This window comes from Podarcis filfolensis (genome assembly GCF_964270895.1).
Source record: "Podarcis filfolensis genome assembly, chromosome: 3".
In the NCBI taxonomy this organism is placed as follows: domain Eukaryota; kingdom Metazoa; phylum Chordata; class Lepidosauria; order Squamata; family Lacertidae; genus Podarcis; species Podarcis filfolensis.
Window position 1 is genome coordinate 494,973 of NC_139606.1, and position 19,418 is coordinate 514,390.

The following is a 19,418-nucleotide window of genomic DNA, read 5'->3' on the forward strand; positions in this document are numbered from 1 at the left end:
GACTTACCTGAAGTCCTGGAGATCCTGGTGGCCCTGGAGGTCCCTGAAAACAGAAGTTAGACAGTAAGGGATCCCTTTGGAGTGCTCACTTCATGTAAATATATGTATTTCACATACAGCTTTTAAAATGTACCTAGAATCTAAATATTTTAATAACTGTTTCAGCACTCCAGTGTCCTTTCATGTTTTAATACTAATTAAAAAGCATTAATTCTAACTTGAGGAGTTCTGAGATTTGCCCATGTGCAGTCATCAGGATACCACGCTGCTATCTGCATTCGTGTAACCATTCCCCAGGGCAGCTGATGAATTATAATTTATGCATTTCATTATACTTACAGGTAGACCTGTGTTTCCAACTGGACCAAATATACCCACTGCACCAGGAGCACCCTGAGGTCCCTAGACAGGAAGATAATTGTTTGTTTTTAAAATCAAACTGTTCCTTAATAGTTTATCATAAAGTCACTCTTAAAAAATTGTTATTTAACACCTTAGTACTTACCGGGAAGCCCCTCAAACCTGGGTCACCAGTGTCTCCCTAGAGAAAGAAATCTTAGATAGTAACTGCAAGTCTAACATAAACAGCAATTTCTACTACATTGAAATAAAAAGGTACATATACATTGTTTACAGAACTTTGTGATTATTTGCAAAATGCAAAAGATAAAAGTAATTAGAAAAGTAAATTTTGTCAGTATGACAATGTCTTCAATTCATATTTGTAACAGAAACAAAACATTTAACAACTAATATGCAAATACTTATTTCCTATAAAACATAATACCTATGTCTATACAGTATATGATTTGTTTCAATATATTCACTTGAAAGAGCATGGGGAACAGCCCATGGAAAAGGACTTTTCTTGACCATAAAGATTTGTAATGCTATGATAACTGTTACAGAACTTGCATAGGATGATATTTTACTTGCATTGGATAGAATCTATTTCTACAGATATACACTGAAAAATGAGATGCAAGATTTTCAGTTGACAGTCTACATCTGGGAACATGATAAAAAAGCCTTCCTCCTGAAAATTTGGCTTCAGAACGTAACTGGAAGGTTTCAAACTTCTCGCATATTCAGGAAGAGCTGAGACTCTCAAAACACTTGAAAGGAGGTAGAGTAAAACATGGTAACCAAAAAACCATGGTACCAGAAAACATGCTAACTTTGCACAACATCTTTTTAAGTTCTTAACAGCAGCGCAAACTTACCCTGAACTGCACGGCTAATTCCGGAGTAAAAACAAAGGGCTCTCCCTTCTGACCTTTGGGTCCTTGGATTCCCTACAGTGGTTGAAAACAAGTATTTAGCTCTCTGCCCATGATCACTAACAGCACAAGGGTTTTATGGAGTTGTTTCAGTAAATCTATGTGTATCCATATGTAAGCACTACCATTCCTCTTCCGATCTAGGAATCCATTGAAAAAATGTGCTTTCCAACATGGGTATGGAGTAAAAGCCTTCCTAAACCCTATCTCAAGCCAACAGAAGGTAGTGTTGTAAATTTAAATGAAGGTAAGTTGCAAACTATAGGATTTGTGGCCCATATTGGGACTACTACCGAGACTTCCGGAGGCGGCGCCAACGGCAATGGCGGTCTCCTTCTGAGTAGGAGGAGAAGCTCCGTAGAAAGTGGGTCTGTTCCGCTACGGCGAAGCGGAGACCCGATCAGAAATCGCAGGCAGAAAGAGCCTGCGAGCGTGGGACCCAGCAGGCACCTTTTGCGCCCCCCGCTTTAGCAAGGGAGCCCCGTAAGGGGTTCCGGTGTGCAGCGGGAGCGGCGCGGTGCTACGGGTCGATTGCTGCGTCTATGGAGCGAAGCCGCGTAGCTGTTGCCGGAGAGCGCTGACCTTTTTCCTGTGAAATTCGGCTCTAAAGAGAACATCCGTGAGTAGGGGAATTTAAGAATTTCGAATTTGAAGAGAAAAAATAGTGAATTTGGGCTCCGAAGCGGAAAGGTGCAAACAGGAAGTCCGCCTTTCCGTTTTGTAAAAGATCAAAGCAAAGACCTTTCTACGCTAGTACTTCAAAGTGGGATGCAAAATTTGAATTCCAAGCATTAAAAGAAGGAACTCCCCCATTAGAGGAGAGGGGGGAAGTTAAGAAAGTGACTGTATTTCTTCTGGGGATCTTCTGGGAACTTAATAGTTTTTTCTTTCGGACTCCCTGGGAACGGTCTGTCAGATTAACGAGGACTGCTACATTTGAGCTCGCATTGACTTGGATACTGTAAATATCTAAGCTCTAACTCTGCAAGGTGATACATTCAGAGTCTCCCCTTAACTGGATACTTAGTTTTAACTAAAGAGGGGACACGGAAAGTTACAAAAAGACTTTGTTATTTGGTTACTGAGAATCCAATGGCGGTTACTGTGTCCCCCTAGAGGACTACTGAAGTCAGTATCTGACTGGGGGAATTTTCCATTACTAACTTTGGGGACTTTCCACTGCAAGGCTTGACTCTGGGAATTGACCTTGACGGAAGATAAGGGGGAATGACTGAACAAAGAGCAACAAGAGCTAAGGTCAAAGTGCAACAGTCCACCTTAGCTTCCCAGCAACGCAGAGCATCTGTGCCTGGCCCCCCTGCGACTCAGGAGGAAGACGCAGGGCAATCTGAGTTAAAAGGAATGGCCTCAGAAGGGGATTTTACATCTGTGTTGAACAAAATTTATGAAAAATTGGAAGGCCTAAGTAAGCAGGTCTCAGATCAGTCAGCTGAAATTAAAGGGAACACAGCTAGCATCAACTCAAACACTAAAGCTATAGAAAAACTGTTGGAGGAATCTGCGACTACCAGGAAAATAGCTGAGGAGGCAAAAGAAAAAGCTGAGGAGGCAAAAGAAAAAGCGGTGGCTGTAGAGGGAGAAATTAAACCAATACGTAAACAGATTGGGGACCACCAGGCCTTACTGTCTATGGTCGAATTGAGAGAGAGGCAGACAAACTTGAGGATCAGAGCGGTGCCAGAACTTGAGAAAGACAATTTGAACGACTATCTTTCACAGGAATTTGAGAAATTTTGGAACTTGGAGCTGGATAAAGATTTTAAGATAGTGAGCGCCTTTAGACTTGGAAGAGGAGGGAGGAAAAACAGGGTGAGAGACTGTTTGGTGACCCTTCGTTCGAAAGAGGAACGGGACAAAATATTGGGTGCTCACTTCCAGAAGACTTTAGAGATTAATGAGTCCAGAGTGGAGATTTTCAAAGATATTCCGAAACATCTTCTGGATTTGAGAGTTAATTACGGAGACTTGGTGGCCTTGCTGAGAAGGAACTCTATTGCTTTCAGATGGGAGTTCCCCCAGGGACTGTCTTTTACATTTAAAGGGAAAAAGTTCAGAATCAGATCAGTGGAAGATAAGGAAAAATTTCTGAGAGACTTTGAAGAAGATCTACAAAAGGAAGCGACAGATGTGCTAAAAGCCTCGAGACCAGGAGTAGACACAGCACTACCACCTTTGGAATTTGACAAATCGAAAAGGAAGATACCACCGCAAGAACTTGACGAGCTTTTGGGAGCGACTGGAGGAAACTAAAATAACTACACCATGTCTCTGCAATTATTAAGTTGGAACATTCACGGTTTTAACTCTCCGGAGAAAAGGAGAAAAGTCTTTCACATATTGAAAAAGGAACAATTAGACTTAATTTGTTTACAGGAAACCCATGTGGTAAGGCTCCATAGAAAAGTTCTTATTAATAAAAGATTGGGTCAAGAATTTATCTCATCGGACAAAGTTAAAAAGAGAGGAGTTGTTATCTATGCAAAAGAGAGCCTATCACCGAAATTTGCTTTTAAAGATGAACAAGGAAGATTTGTTGCAATTGAAATCCAACTACAAGGTGAAAAATATTTGATTGTAGGAGTATATGCACCAAATGAGGGGAAATCTGAATTTTTTAAGAAACTGCATGAGACATTGCTGGACTATATGGACTATAACATCATTTTGATGGGAGATATGAATGGAGTGGTATCTACTACCATGGATAAGTCGCAAAGACAGGTGGTAACTAAAGACGGCAGACTACCAAAAACCTTTTTTGAACTAGTTGACAATATGGATCTTACTGATATTTGGAGAACTAAGAACCCCCTTGGAAGAGAGGGAACATTCTTCTCTGAAGCCAATATGACCTGGACAAGAATTGATCAAATATGGATAACTAGAGGACTGGCACCTAAGACACGAAAAGTGGAAATTTGCCCAAAAACTTGCTCCGACCACAATGCAGTGAAGATGGAGATGAAACTAATGCCAATCGGTTCTTTTAGATGGAGAATGAATGACACCCTGTTTAGAGACCAGGAGGTGATTAAGAAGGCCCAAAAAACTTTGAGAGACTATTTCGAGATAAATTTGAACACTACGGTGGAAAAAAGAACAATCTGGGACACAGGCAAAGCGGTCATGAGAGGGTTTCTGATTCAACAGAATGCAATAAAGAAGAGAACCCAAAATGAGAAAAAAGACAAAATTCTGGAAAAAATAAAAGAAGGAGAGAAGAGACTAAGAGCGAAACCAAAATCCCAAGAGATTCTGAGAGAAATTAAGTTATATCAAGTACAATATATGAAAATGATAAATCAGGAAGTGGAATGGAAAATTAAGCAGATGAGACAAAAGTCCTTTGAATCGGCTAACAAATGTGGGAAACTGCTAGCATGGCAGATGAAGAAAAGACAGAAATTAAATACTATTACAAATTTGGAGGTAAATGGAAAGATCATACAGAATCCATTGGAAATTAGAAACTGCTTCCAGAGATACTTTAAACAACTCTACACACAAGGGCCACAGAAAGAGGCCGAGTTAGACCAATTCCTGAGGAAAAATGGATTACAAAAAATTTCTCAAGAAAAAAAGACATTGTTGAGTGACAAAATTACAGAACAGGAAGTGGCGGGTGCCATTCAAAATATGCAGTTGGGTAAATCTCCAGGACCAGACGGTTTAACCTCCAAATATTATAGAGTTTTGAAAGATTGGTTAATTCGGCCACTAATGGAGGTGTGCAATGAGATATTAGAGGGGAAAAAGGCGCCGGAGTCGTGGCAGGAAGCTTACATTACACTTATACCGAAAACTGAGTCTGAAAAGACGCAACTTAAGAACTACCGCCCCATATCCCTCCTTAATGTGGATTACAAAATATTTGCTGACATTTTGGCTAATAGGTTAAAAAAAGTACTATTGGAAGAGATCCATAAGGATCAAGCTGGCTTCCTCCTGGGTAGACACTTGTCGGACAATACAAGGAACATAATTAACATTTTGGAGAAGTTGCAAGTGAATATAAATACCAAAGCAGTTCTAATCTTCATAGACGCGGAGAAAGCCTTTGACAACATTTCTTGGAGTTTTATGAAGAAAAATCTTCAGGGGATGGGGGTGGGTCAAGGGTTTGAAAATGGTATAAGTGCAATTTATTCAGATCAAAAGGCTAAATTAATTGTTAATAATGTGGTGACAGAGGGATTCAAGATAGAGAAAGGTACACGACAAGGCTGCCCAATTTCCCCATTGTTGTTTATATCAGTCCTGGAGGTACTATTGAACATGATTAGAAGGGACCGTCTGATTAAAGGCATTCAGGTCGGAGCTAAGCAATATAAATTGAAAGCATTCGCAGATGACTTAGTCTTAACATTACAGGAGCCAGAATCTAGTTCGAAAAGAGTTTTGGAAGTGATTCAAGAATTTGGGCAGATGGCTGGTTTTAAGTTGAACAAGTCAAAAACTAAAGTTCTTGAGAAAAATTTAACACCGATCGAGAAAGAAAGGTTTCAGAAGGAGACAGGCCTAACAATAGTAAAGAAGGTCAAATATTTGGGGGTTAACATGACTGCTAAGAACTTAAACTTATTTAAAGATAATTATGAGAAATGTTGGTCAGAAGTGAAGAAAGATTTAGAGATATGGTCAAACCTGAAGCTTTCCTTGTTGGGCAGAATTGCGGCTATAAAAATGAATGTATTGCCAAAGATGTTATTTTTGTTTCAATCCTTGCAAATTCTAGACAAAATGGACTGTTTCAAGAAGTGGCAGAGAGATATCTCTAGATTTGTCTGGCAGGGCAAGAAGCCCAGAATAAAATATAAAATACTAACTGATGCTAAAGAAAGAGGTGGATTTGCCCTGCCAGACCTGAAACTTTATTATGGATCGGCCGCACTTTGTTGGCTGAAAGAATGGCTGCTTCTTGAAAACACAGACATTTTGGATTTAGAAGGTTTTAACAATGTTTTTGGGTGGCATGCATATTTGTGGTACGACAATGTTAAAGCTCATAAAGCATTTAAAAACCATATTGTCAGGAAAGCATTGTTTAACGTCTGGTTAAGATATAAAGACTTATTGGAGAATAAAACCCCAAGGTGGTTGTCACCAATGGAGGCAAAGGCACTTAAAAAGTCCAATATGGAGGCCAAATGGCCGAAATATTGGGAAATATTGGAACAAGAAGGAGATAAATTGAAATTGCAGAGTTTTGAGAAATTAAAAGATAAGGTGCGAGATTGGCTGCACTATTTTCAAATAAGAGAAGCCTATAACATGGATAAAAAAATAGGTTTCCAGGTGGAAAAATCAAAATTGGAAACTGAGTTGTTAGAACCCAAAACTAAAATACTTTCAAGAATGTATAACTTGCTGCTAAAATGGAATACGCAGGATGAAACGGTTAAATCTGCTATGATTAAATGGGCACAAGATGTTGGTCATAACATTATGTTTGCTGACTGGGAACAGTTGTGGACCACAGGTATGAAATTTACGGCATGTAATGCCTTAAGAGAGAATATTATGAAAATGATATACAGGTGGTACATGACCCCAGTCAAGCTTGCAAAAATCTACCATCTGCCCGACAATAAATGTTGGAAGTGTAAAGAAAATGAAGGAACATTCTTTCACCTTTGGTGGACATGCCCAAAGATTAAGGCTTTCTGGGAGATGATATACAACGAAATGAAAAAAAATATTTAAATATACATTCCTTAAGAAGCCAGAGGCCTTTCTCCTGGGCATGGTGGGCCAATTGGTGCCAAAGAAGGACAGAATTGTCTTTATGTACGCAACAACAGCAGCAAGAATTCTTATCGCAAAGTTTTGGAAGACACAAGAGCTACCCACCTTGGAAGAGTGGCAGATGAAGGTGATGGACTATATGGAATTGGCAGAAATGACTGGCAGAATCCGAGACCTGGGAGAAGAGTTGGTGGAAGAAGACTGGAAGAAATTTAAAGACTATCTTCAGAAATACTATAAAATTAATGAATGCTAAAACTGTGCTTGGATTGGTCATAAGTGGTAATTAGTGATAAAAGTTAATAAGATCATGCAAAAAAAGGCATTGATGATTGGCTGAAAATATTGATTTAGAATGTGTTATGGTATATAAGTTTAAATATTTGAAAAAGGGTAAGAATTTGCTGAACTAAATATCTAAACGGGAATACAAAAGGGGGGAGGCGTGAGGAGGTCAAGAACATAAGCATATGAATTTGAGGTCATTGGGAATAATGGATTTGTTTTTATTTTTTGTTTTTTGTTTAAATTTAATTTTTCTTAATTAGTTGTGATTTTTTTCTTGTATCTCTGTGTGTTTCTTTTTTCTGTAACTTATGGTTTTTTTTATTTTGAGAATCTCTATTTTTCTTTTCTGTAAAACTTTAATAAAAATTTATTTTAAAAAAACACATATTGGGACTACTACACATGCCACATAATACCCGTTCCGCATTTGTAAGAACTTGATCGTTTAGTGTGGCAGCACCTGCAATATGGAACTCCCTGCCAATTGAGATCAAGAAGGCACCTTTGTTCAATTTCCTGCTTCATCACGAGTCAAAGGTGTTCACTCCCCGCTGCAGGTGAGGTTCAGGCAGGGGAAAGCCAGGATTTATGAGGTGAAAATCCTGACCATGTTCCCCAGTGGGGTCTGGGGAGCTCACTGCGCCCCGCTGTGCTGCTCAAGCCCGTGTCTGCCAACTTGAAAGGGAGTGCGACCTGGGAGTGTGTCCCTGATGTGGACGAGCTTTTGTCTCTGGCATGATTTGGGTTGGTTCATCCTTAATCTGGTTGTCAGGGAGTCAGGAGCAGGAGCAATGGGGAGAGAGGAATTGGAGAGCGAAGGGGAAGAATCCGAGGGCAGCGTAGGGGAGTATGACAGTGGCCCGAGAGATTCCATGAGCTTCTCCAGCGAATCAGAAGATTCCCAGAAGGGGGCGCCAATGGTCAGGGCAAGGGGGGTCCCAGGGGGGACGCACCAGAAACAAGGAGCCAGAGGGGAACCCCAAAACAGCAGTGGAGGATCGGGACCAGTTTCCCCACCAGAGCGTAGTGGGGGGGAAGAGTCACATGTGTCAGGGCCAGCGTCTCCTCCAGAGAGGGAGTCAGGGCTGACCATGCCTCCATCGGAGAGTGGAGGAACGGAAGGGAGGTCAGTTGCAGCTAGCCCCCCCGAAGGGGGAAGCAGTGACAGCAGCAGTGAAACAGTCAGGAGGAAAGCTGCTGGCTGGGCGCGCGCGCCAAGTTCAAATGTGCAGGCGCGCGGGACAGCAGGAGACCCGGATGGGGAACCAGCTCCTAAAGCCCGCCGGAGGGAGGGAGACGGCTCAGGGGAATCAGCGTCAGAGGAGGCTAGAAAGGGCGAGACCCCAGCGGGCAGGCGGACCCAGAGGAGGAAAGAGCAGCGGAAAAGGTGGAGCAAGGCTAGAATCTTAAATTGGTGTCAAGGGGGAGGAGACTCAGACGGAGCATCAGCGGTCTAACGGTTGAGACGTAGAGCTGCGCGCTGCGGCTCTGGAAGTGAAACTGAACTTCAATAAAGACTTTTGTACTTAACAACGAAGCAGCGTTGGTCCTTTGTGAGCTGGGACCTAGGGTAGCTCTGACACTGGTATACTAACGTTTAATCAAGAGGTGCTCCAGGATCGACATATGATAATGGGCTGCAATCAATTAGCTGCCAAAAGGACTGGGCCTGGCTCTTTGAAGGTATCGAATGTTTTTTCTAAAGTTTGAAAATCCTCACAACAGCCAAGAAAGGAAAGGGGAGGACAAGGTGGTCTTTTTCTTGTCCTCCCCATAAAATGAAAGAGACGTGTGTAGCCACGGCTATGTTATTCTGCCTGTTACCATGGAAAAGAGGAGGGAAACTTTTGATTTATGCTCAACAAGGAATTTAACAAGGTTTTATTATGCCCTCCGCCCTCGACCAAGGTTGAATGGACTCTATTTAAAATTATCTTTGGATTGGGCCAGGAATGTGAGGGAGCAATGCAGAGCAAGAAGAATGAACAGCTGCTGAACAGATCTGGCAAGAGGCTGAGTTTCATAAAAGATATTGTATTTAACTGTGTGCCAAGGAAGAACTCCAGAGTGGAATTTTAATGGCAGAGACTGGACATGTACTCTGTGAGTCATTTATGGCTGCAGCCCATTTGCTAGTTGGTGAACAGCGGAAGGAATGGAATGTGACCTTGTACCATCCAGATAAACACAGTAAAGAACTGAACAATGGAAGATAGTAATTAATTCTCCTAGCACACCAGGTCTGAAACAATGTACATGAAGAACTTCACACGTGAACTGGTATTCAGAGGCACACTGCCTCCAGCAGTAATCATAACCAACATGGCTAGTAGGAATTGACAGCCTTAGTCTACATGAACTTGTCCGATCCCTTTTTAAGCCAGCTTGGTGGCCAATACTATATCCTGTGGCAGCAACCTCCATAGTTTAATCTCTTTTTTTCTGTTCTGAATTTTCCAATGGTCCTACGTTCCAGTATTATGTGAGAGGTCCCCCCACCAAAAAATGATACACACAAACTCCATTTGATTGTAAGCAAAACAAAAACAAAAAAACCCTCAAAGCAGTTTACAAAAAAGAATGGAATTACGAAATTATCAGTTAAAAAGTTAGAAACAGCTGTTTAAAAGAGATAGAAAAAGTGTCTCCACCCACTTTCTCCACACCACACATAATGGATGGGACTGTTACCTTTGCACAGTAGCCACCCAAACTCAGGTGTTTCTTTTTCACACGTCTCCATCCAAACAAGGAACAGGCACCATCACATGCAAGGGCACATTCCAGTCAGGCAAAACCACTAAAGCAGTGGTTCCCAACCTTTTTTTGGCCATGCCCCACCTAAGCATCTCTAAAATCCTCGTGCCCCCCCGTGACATATAATTCTTATTATTCAAAAAGTGAACCCCTATTCACATGTAGGAAGCCTAAAAGGCCATTAACTTGGTCTAAACAAGCTTCCAAATTGCCCCCCATAAAATCAAATTGCCCCCTGTGGGGGGGGGGTGCCCCACATGGCAGTCAAGCAAGGTGTGGAGAAGGAGTGTAGCTTGGAGAAGAGGTGGGACCTAGAGGGGGTGAGGCTCCCTTACGCTGCCTCCCATGGCAAAGTGAATGCATGGTTTTGGTGGTCCATGATTTGTGACTACACAAGATAAGGGAGCTCCGTGTTAGCCTAGGAATTATCGCTGTACAAGATAAATGCTAGGGATCTTGGGATTTATCACAAAGCAGAGCTATGGAGGAATTATAGTTTTTGCAGGATTTTAAGACATAATGCTAACAAGACAAATTCGCATAAACACTCCACCAGGCTTACTCCCGTGAGGGAAAATCTACTACTCTTCTCCTGACACTGGTGATAAGGAGCAGCGTACATTTTGCTGTGGTTTACAAAACATTTGCAAAGGTTGCATTAACTAAGATGTAGTTACATTCCATTTATTCATTCAGTGTTAGCAACTTACAAAGAACCCGGGCAAGCCTCCAGGTCCCTGGCCTCCCTGCTGACCAGCGTCCCCCTTGGTCCCATTACAGCCATCATGGCCTGGTTTGCCCCTTGATCCTGCTTGACCCGGATGACCCTGCAGAGACAGAACAAACACAAGAATGTTTATCCAACCATCTGTTTTTAGTTTCTACTTCCTAGTCTTCATACAGCTCTTAAATGTTCTCACCATTACCCTAAGCAATGACTCCATGAGAAAACTGAGTGGGGGGGGATTCTTTAAAATATCTCTGTAGTTTAAACCAGATACCCCAGAAAACTTGAAAAGCCATCAGTGGGAAAAGGAAGTAGACACATGGACAATCAGTGGGCTGGGAAGAGTGGAGAAACAAAAGTGAAAAGAAGAGATGCCAATCTATCATCAGTTCCCTCTCTTCTATTTAAAAAAGGAAGCTTACTGAGGCAAAAGTCAAATGTGACACCAAGTGCACAAGAAGAACTGCATGAATCCAGGCTCTGCTTTGAGCCAAGTCGCCTTCTCTAGGCATCCAGTGTGAGTAGGCCCCAAACCTGGAGTGCCAACTTGGACAGGCACAGTGGTGTGCAGTGCATTTAAATTCAGTTTAAACTACCTGCTTGGTGTGTGGTACATAGCATGGGTAAGTTCTTTTTGACTGTCTGGATCCATATTTAAAATTGGGCTTGAGAGATTTTGTGTCAAGAATCTCTAAAATCAGGGGAAATCAGTATGGAGGAAGCCAGTTCTGGGATACATGCCTGGGTAGTTCTGGAAAAGAGCATAGGAGTAAAACTTCTTTGTTTATTATTTTATACAACACATTGTTAATTAGAAAGTTCAAAACCAAGTTTTACTTTGACAATAATGCCTCCTCATTAATTTCTCATGTTTAGAATTTGGTGAAAGGTAGATTCACAAGCCTTCGTCATTTGCCCAAGGTTATTTGCACTTTAAATATCCTCCAAAACATTCACTATCTGTAGCAGAAAAGATTGATTTTTATTTCGTAGAATGGCTTGTATACCTTCTCTCTGTGAAATTAGGCAGGTAGGCAGGAGAGACAGGGGGTGGACTGTGCAACTGGTGGAGATCCATGGAACTTTAAAAAAAATATCCAGTCAGCTTTTACCACAGAATCTACTGTTTTAAATTAATATTTAGTTTTATATTACTGAACAGAACCAATTCAGAGCTGACTGTTCTGGCTAGAGCACTGTGTTCCATCCATCGCCCTCTACGTCGGCATCGGAACCATGGCTTCACTCGTGCCTCTATTGCTGTTTGCCCCAGCCTCTGAATCATGGGACTCCGACCTTGCTCAGTTTGACTGCTACCTCCAAGCCAACGAGCTGACAGAAGTGTCAGAGGAGCGTAAGCGGAGCCTATTCCTCAGCCTCTGTGGGCCCAAGTTGTTCGAGACGGCCCGAGCATTGGTTGCTCCTCAAGCAGTCCAGGCAGCGCCATGGGACACGATTCAAGAGAAGCTCCACAACCACTACGCACCAAAGCATTCCAAGATTGCTGCCCGTCATGTGTTCTACCACCAGAACCAGGCAGAGGGAGAGTCAATTAACAACTACACCGCCACCCTCCGACAGGCTGCAATGCACTGCGAGTTCCGAGACTTAGACGATGCCCTGATGGATCAAATCGTCTGTGGGGTACGGGACATCCGTCTGCAATGACGTCTCCTTGCCAAGCCAGACCTCACGCTGCAGAAGGCCATTGAGGAGGCCGCGGCCTCGGAAGCTGCTGCACTCTCCGCCCAGGAGATCTGCAAGGCCAGCAGCCCGCGTCTTGCTAGGAAGCCAGTTCCAGTGCATCATGAAGAGGCCAGCAGTGATGAGGCATCCTCCTGTGAAGACGATGACGTACACCAGACGAAGCGGGAGTGCGGGAAGTTCCAACGGAAGTCCAAGGGCCAATCGGAATGTGCCAGCTGTGGAGGCAACCATTCCCGTGCCAAGTGTCGATTCAGAGATGCCATCTGTCGGAAATGTTCCAGAAGGGGCCACATCACTAAGGTCTGCCGATCGGCTCCGTACAACACCCCCCCTTCACCGTGTCGCAAGTCCAAGTCTTCACTCCAGTCCGCCAAGGAAAGCTGTTTCGCTCTCACCAACTGCCACTGCCCATCCGGAACCACGATTGGCCAAACCAACTCGCCTACGCGACACAAGCTGAACGTCACTGTGCTCATTGAAGGCGCTCCGTGTGACATGGAGATCGACACCGCGTCTGCCCTATCCATCGTGTCTTGGAGCACCATCAAAAGACTCGTACCCAGAGTGTCCAAAAGGCAACTTGACTCTCACTGCATACACCTGAGAGACTACCAGGGTAACGACATTCCAGTGGTAGGCGTTGGCCAGTTCCGGGTCGCCTTCAAGGATTTTTCGGGCCTGCTCCGACTGGTGGTGGTCGAAGGTCAGCGGCCAAGCCTCCTAGGGCTAGACTGGTTTGATTCCCTCGGCCTGAAAGTCACCAGCATCAACTGCATCTCAAATGCAGAGACTGAGGGTCTGATCAAAGACTTTGCTGAGGTTTTTGACGGCACTTTGGGTCAATATACAGGTACGCCCATCTCCTTTAGCCTTGATCCACAAGTTCCCCCCATCAAGCTAAAGCCACGCCGGGTTCCTTTTGCTCTCAAGGCTAAGGTAGATGAACAACTGGACAAGCTGATCGCCCAAGGAGTTTTGGAGCCGGTTGACCACGCCAAGTGGGAAACCCCCATCGTCACGCCTGTCAAGCCGGACGGGTCGATGAGAATCTGCGCCGATTACAAGTGCACAATCAACAAGGCACTTCAGCAGACCCTTACCCGGTTCCTGTTGTCCAACACCTGTTGCATTCCCTGGGTGAGGGTAAGGTCTTCGCTAAGCTGGACCTTGCCCAAGTCTATCAACAACTGCCCGTCGACGATGCCACCGCTGAAGCCCAGGCGATCGCCACCCACCGAGGGGCATTCTGTACAAGAATTCTATACAAGATCTCAAAGTAGCTGTATTACTACAAAGGAATTTCAGAAATAGACTGGAAAGAGAAGCTGCTGAATTGCAACTCATTACCAAACTTAAAACCATGGAGAGACCTGGTCTGAACAAAGACATTGGATTCTTATCTCATTATACATGACAAAGCCATTTTTCACCTTCTCACCCCTTGCTTTTTCCTGTAAGACCTATTGCAGTCGTTAAGAGTCGTCAACAGGCTCATCACAGCTATCTGCCAATCACCCATTCCCAGCACCCTTCTGAGTAATACCCCTCCCCACCTTCTCACTATATAGAAGGATCTGGCAACTTCTGTTTCAGTGTATCTGAAGAAGTGTGCATGCACACGAAAGCTCATACCAAGAACTAACTTAGTTGGTCTTTAAGGTGCTACTGGAAGGATTTTTTTTTTTTTTTTACTATTTTTACATGTTACTGAACTCAATAGGCAGCAGATCTTTCATAATGGAAAGACTATTTGAAAGCAGTCTGAACTATTTACAGAAAGACCCTCTTATTTCAGTATATTAAATGAGTGTCTACTTACAGGAATGCCATCTGCACCAGAAAAACCAGTGACCCCTCTTTGTCCCTAAGAAGAAAAAGGAAACATGATTAAAAAGCCCAGTCTTTCTTTACAGTTGTTAGCCTAATGGAAATTATATCATTACCGCTTCTCCCTTTGGTCCAGTTATTCCTGGCTGGCCTCTTTCGCCTTTATATCCTTTGTGCCCTGGAAGTCCTGGGATACCTCCCACTCCAGGCGGTCCTGGGAATCCCTGCTGCCCAAGAAGTCCTGGTTGGCCCTGAAAATCACAACAAGCACAATTCTTTAGAAACTATGGTAATGCATGCAACACTTGATCTCTGCAGTAATGAAGAAACCTGCGCTTCTCTTAATAAAGAAGCTAGCAATTTTTACAGAAGTCTAATTCCTCTGAACAGTAACATCCACCCAAATATTTTGCAGTGCAAATGAGTAACAAATGCAAGGAAGCCCTAGTTTTCACACTTTATTCTAGGGAAGTATTTCTGCTTGTTGACCAAGCATCAGAGAAGTCTCTTTTGCTATTGCATTTCAACAGTACACACCAGTGCGTCATTACCATACGGGTTTACTTAGAAATAAGTCTCACTGTATTCAATAGCGCTTACTCCCAGGTAACTGTATAAGGTTGCAACATGTATAGAATTGTGAAGCCCACTTAACTGGGGAATGGTTTTTAAATATATAATTATATATATACAGTAATACCTCCGTGAATGTCTGCCTTGTCTAGCGTCCGTTCCAGTGAATGTCCATGGCAAACCCAGAACAGGTTACTTCTAGGTTTGCCACTCACACATGCGCAGAAGCGCTAAATTGCGCTTTGCGCATGTGCAGAAGTGCAAACAGCTCCACACGCGTGCACAGATGCGCCACTTTGCCCTGCATTCTTCTGTCTGTCTGTATCCTGCCCATCTGATTGGGTTGCCCCAGCCACTCTAGGCAGTTCCAGCATATATAAAAACATAATAGGACATTAAACCTTAAAAAGCTTCAGATGTTTCCTAAATGTTATATAATTACTCGTGTCATTGACATCTGGTGGGAGGGCATTCCACAGGGTAGGCGCCACTACCGAGAAGGCCCTTTGCCTGGTTCCCTGCAACCTCACTTCTCGCAAGGAGGGAAGCGCCAGAAGGCCCTTGGAGCTGGAGCTCAGTGTCCAGGCGGGATGAGGCGGGTGGAGATACTCCTTCAGGTGTATAGGGCTAAGGCCATTTATTACAGATGACAAAACAGATAAATTATTATTATTATTAAAGTTGTATACCACCCTTCATCAGAAGATCACAGGGTGCGTCACAACATAAAAATACAAAATAAAAAAATAAAATAGATCCTTTACATTTTGAAAGTTTTATCTTTAAAATAGACCTGTAGATGGCACTCATCAACCACTCATCATCAATAGTAACACCAGAAAACTAGAACCACAAATGCACTTTTAAGGAATACTTCCACTAAATTCATTACAGTTTGAAGTGCAAGACTGTTTAGTAGGCAAGTAGGTCAGGCTTGGAAGGAGGCATTAGTTTAGTCTGTTCCCACGTCACCGTGACTCTTAGGCAAGAAGATTTGTCCCTAAAATGGTTACCAACAGCCGGCCTCTTGTTGCCATATATTACAGGAAGGAAAGCAATGTCTTGTGTAATGAAATATGATCCTGAATAAACAGACATTGCCTTACATGGGCAATGCCTCATGTGGTCTAGCATGAAAAATGAGACCAGAACAGAAGGACTGAAGCACAAAGGAAAGTGTGCATTAATAAGTCTGATGAGGTTGTGTTGGGAAGTTGTATTTAGACAAGAGAAGAGTTACTGTTAATCTACTGCCATCTCAGGTATTCATTAAACAGTGTCAGAAGCCCAAACTACTCCACAGATGTGGGGGAGCAAAATGTTCCCTGTAGGAGAGATTTGACCCAGGGCTCCTAGGAGTATGTTGCAATAACATGGGTGCCAAAGCAGCTGTTGCAGCTATTCATGGACATGGTGATTCCCTTGCTAGCTTTTCATAGGAACATTGGAAGGACTGCTGGATCTGCCCAGGGGGCCATCTGGTCCAGCCTCCTGTCCTTACAGTGGCCAACCAATTGCCCCAAAGGGAAAGCCACAAACAAGAGCAACTCTCCCCTTCTGCAGTTTCCAGCCACTGGTATTCAGAAGCATGGCTGCCTCCCCTGTGGCCAATAGTAGTTGGTCGCCCTCTTGTCCTCCATGAATCCGCCTGATTCTCTTTTAAAGCCATCCAAGCTGGTGGCCATCGCTGCCTCTTGTGGGGGAGAGTTCCATAGTTTAACTCTGCGCTGTGTTATCTGTCCTGAATCTTTCAACATTCACTTTCATTGGACATCCACAAGTTCTAGTGTTATGAGAGAGGAAGAAAAACTTTTCTCTGTCCACTTTCTTCATGCCACACACAGTTTTATAAACTTCTACCATGTTGCCTCTTACTTGCCTTTTCTCTAAATTTAAAGGTCCCAAATGCAAGGGGAGTTGCTCCACACTCTTAGGTGTGTGTTTTGTGCTTCAGCAGACAAGGCCACAGGCTCCCCTAGAGGTCCCTGGCCTGGCTGTCTCTTTCTGCGGTGCTGCCTCCTGAGTGGCTGGCTCCCTCCGTCTCTGTGCATTTGGGGTTTTGCCATGTTGGGGGTGCACTAGTGGAGTTTCTAGGGGTGTGGTGGGCATGCCTGCCACTTTTCCTACTGATTTGCTGCATTTGGGTAGTTTGGGTTTCCCTTCCCTTCTGGGCTGGATGAGCATAAGAGCATAAGGTAGAGTGACAGCATACCCCCCCTTGCATAATGAGGGTCTAGGGATGATCAAGAAACAGTTTGATACTAAGCATGGTGATACGTGGAAAGGGGTCCAGAAATTGTCTCTTTTGCTGCTCTAATTAATATGTTGGACCTTTAGACACTGCTGCATTCATTCGCTTCCAGAAATTAAAGCTTATACCTTGAGTTATAAACACCTCAGGTTACAAACGTTTCAGGTTACAAACTCTGCTAACCTGGAAGAGTTACCTTGAGTTGAGAACTTTGCCCCAGGATGAGAACAGAAATCGTGTGCCAGCGGCGCAGCAGCAGCAAGAGGCCCCATTAGCAAAAGAATGTTCTGTTCTCTAGTTAAGAACAGTTTCAGGTTAAGAACGGACCTCCAGAACGAATTAAATTCGTAAGTAGAGGTACCACTGTACATGAAAAATAAAGGCAAATTTTAAATTTATTTTTCTAAAATGCTAAAGAAGAAAATCTCACCATGTTTAGTCTAATGGTCATGTAATTTACTGTTCATTTAAACTGAGTCATCCAGACATATGACATTTACTCCCAGGAAATTAAACTAATTCCAGGGAGGTGATTCAGCCCTTAGAATGATTTTTAAAATTGCAAATAAGGTCAAAATTAACATTAAATCCTCATAAAAGTGCCCGCTAAGGAATTCTCTCTACTGAGTTCCCAAAAGTCATGTTCTTGTTTGTGAGCAGTAAATTAGACAGTCATCCAAACAACTGAAGAGGCCTCTCCTTTCTCATGATTCAAATTAATTTATCAGATGCTTCCCCAGACTATTTCATCTTTTGGAAAATAATCATGTCACCATATAATGTCACCAATTTGAATATTCTAAGTATTTTTTATCTTAATTTTCACATCACAAGTCACATAAAATAGTTTCAAAAGATCACAATAGTAGAATAATGAAAAATATAACATATACTATTTGTTTATAAAATACAGCATTACTCTTAAAAATCTTGGTTTAGGATTATTCTTGTGTATATTAGAATCACTGGCCCCAATCCTGAATCCAGCAGGCACCTGGGCCTCCCCATTGTCATCTATGGCAGCTGGACCTCTGTGAATATATGGGGTCCTCTTTCATACCTGGCAAGAGGAAGCATGTGTGTGCATCTCCTTCGGTTTAAAAAAATTTAGTCAAGCCACTTGTCTAGATAGGATTTACAACTATCACTCATGCATGTTTTCCCAATATTCTGACCTAAATTTATTGAGTAACTTGCCTAATTACCAAACTATTTTACAGGAACCAAATAATGATAATGATAATGATGATGATGATGATGATGATGATGATATTATTATTATTATTTTTAAATAATAATAATAATAATAATAATAATAATATCTTTATTGTCATTGCCCCCTCTCAGGGACAAAGAAATTACTTGACTGCTCCATAAAAACACTAATTAAAACAATACAGTATAGTACAGCAAGGAAGATTAGATGACTTTCAAAGTCCAGGCTTCCCATTCAGGGCTGAGATCGCTCTGGAGAAGAAGCTGTTCTTAAGACGGCTCGTTCTTGTCTTCATCGTCCTGTATCTCTGTCCCGATGGCAGGAGCTCGAAGAGACAGTGACCAGGATGCGATGGATCTTTTACTATGTCCAGTGCCTTCCTATGGCACCTTGTGGCATAAATTATTATTACTATTATTATTATTATTATTATTATTATTATTATTATTATTATTTATACCCTGCCCATCTGGCTGGGTTTCCGCAGCCACTCTGGGCGGCTTCCAACAGAATATTAAAATACAATAGTCAGTTAAACATTAAAAGCTTCCCTGAAAGGGTAACAAATGGGTGGTTTCAGAGATGTGACGAGGGAGCAAGAGGACCTAGCTGTTACCTTAGGCTACCTCAACCCAAAACAGGTGAAAGGGAAATGTTATTGGTCAAAAGAGATACAGGGCAAGTTGAAACACAACCACCGAGCACACATGGCCTCTGCGGCAATGGCAGAGAACAGGATGCTAACTCTGCTCTGCCTGGGCCTGGTAATGGAGCGGATGAGGCCCATGGAGGTGAAACTCAGTCATGAGAAGAGGGAGCTACAGCTGGTTCTTCAGCCCTGCATAGAGCTACAGGATTTGGAGCCTGGAGGTGCTAATTTATCTAGCGTTTAAAATGAAGGCCCAAGTAGACTTTGTGGCACACAGTGCCTTGGGCCCACTTCTGCTGATACCCCATTAGCAACCCTTTCTGGACAGTTAATCTGGCTCTGCTAAGGGGCCACAACAAGAGGCCCCAGACAGAACG

General features: G+C 42.9%; 1 protein-coding gene across 2 annotated transcripts in view; it reads right to left on the reverse strand.

Moving 5' to 3' along the window:
• The window catches only part of COL4A2 (collagen type IV alpha 2 chain), a 196,129-nt gene that overhangs the window by 97,955 nt on the left and 78,756 nt on the right, over positions 1-19,418 (reverse strand). For both annotated transcript variants that reach the window (XR_014546319.1, XM_083606368.1), the window contains exons 5-11: positions 14,469-14,603; positions 14,345-14,389; positions 10,802-10,918; positions 1,224-1,295; positions 506-541; positions 340-402; positions 8-43 (exon numbers count right to left, since the gene is read on the reverse strand). Coding sequence is in view for 1 of the 2 variants with exons in the window: in XM_083606368.1 (XP_083462494.1) it covers positions 8-43; positions 340-402; positions 506-541; positions 1,224-1,295; positions 10,802-10,918; positions 14,345-14,389; positions 14,469-14,603 (504 nt within the window). In the remaining variant the exon portion in view is untranslated. The remainder of the gene's footprint in view (positions 1-7; positions 44-339; positions 403-505; positions 542-1,223; positions 1,296-10,801; positions 10,919-14,344; positions 14,390-14,468; positions 14,604-19,418) is intronic.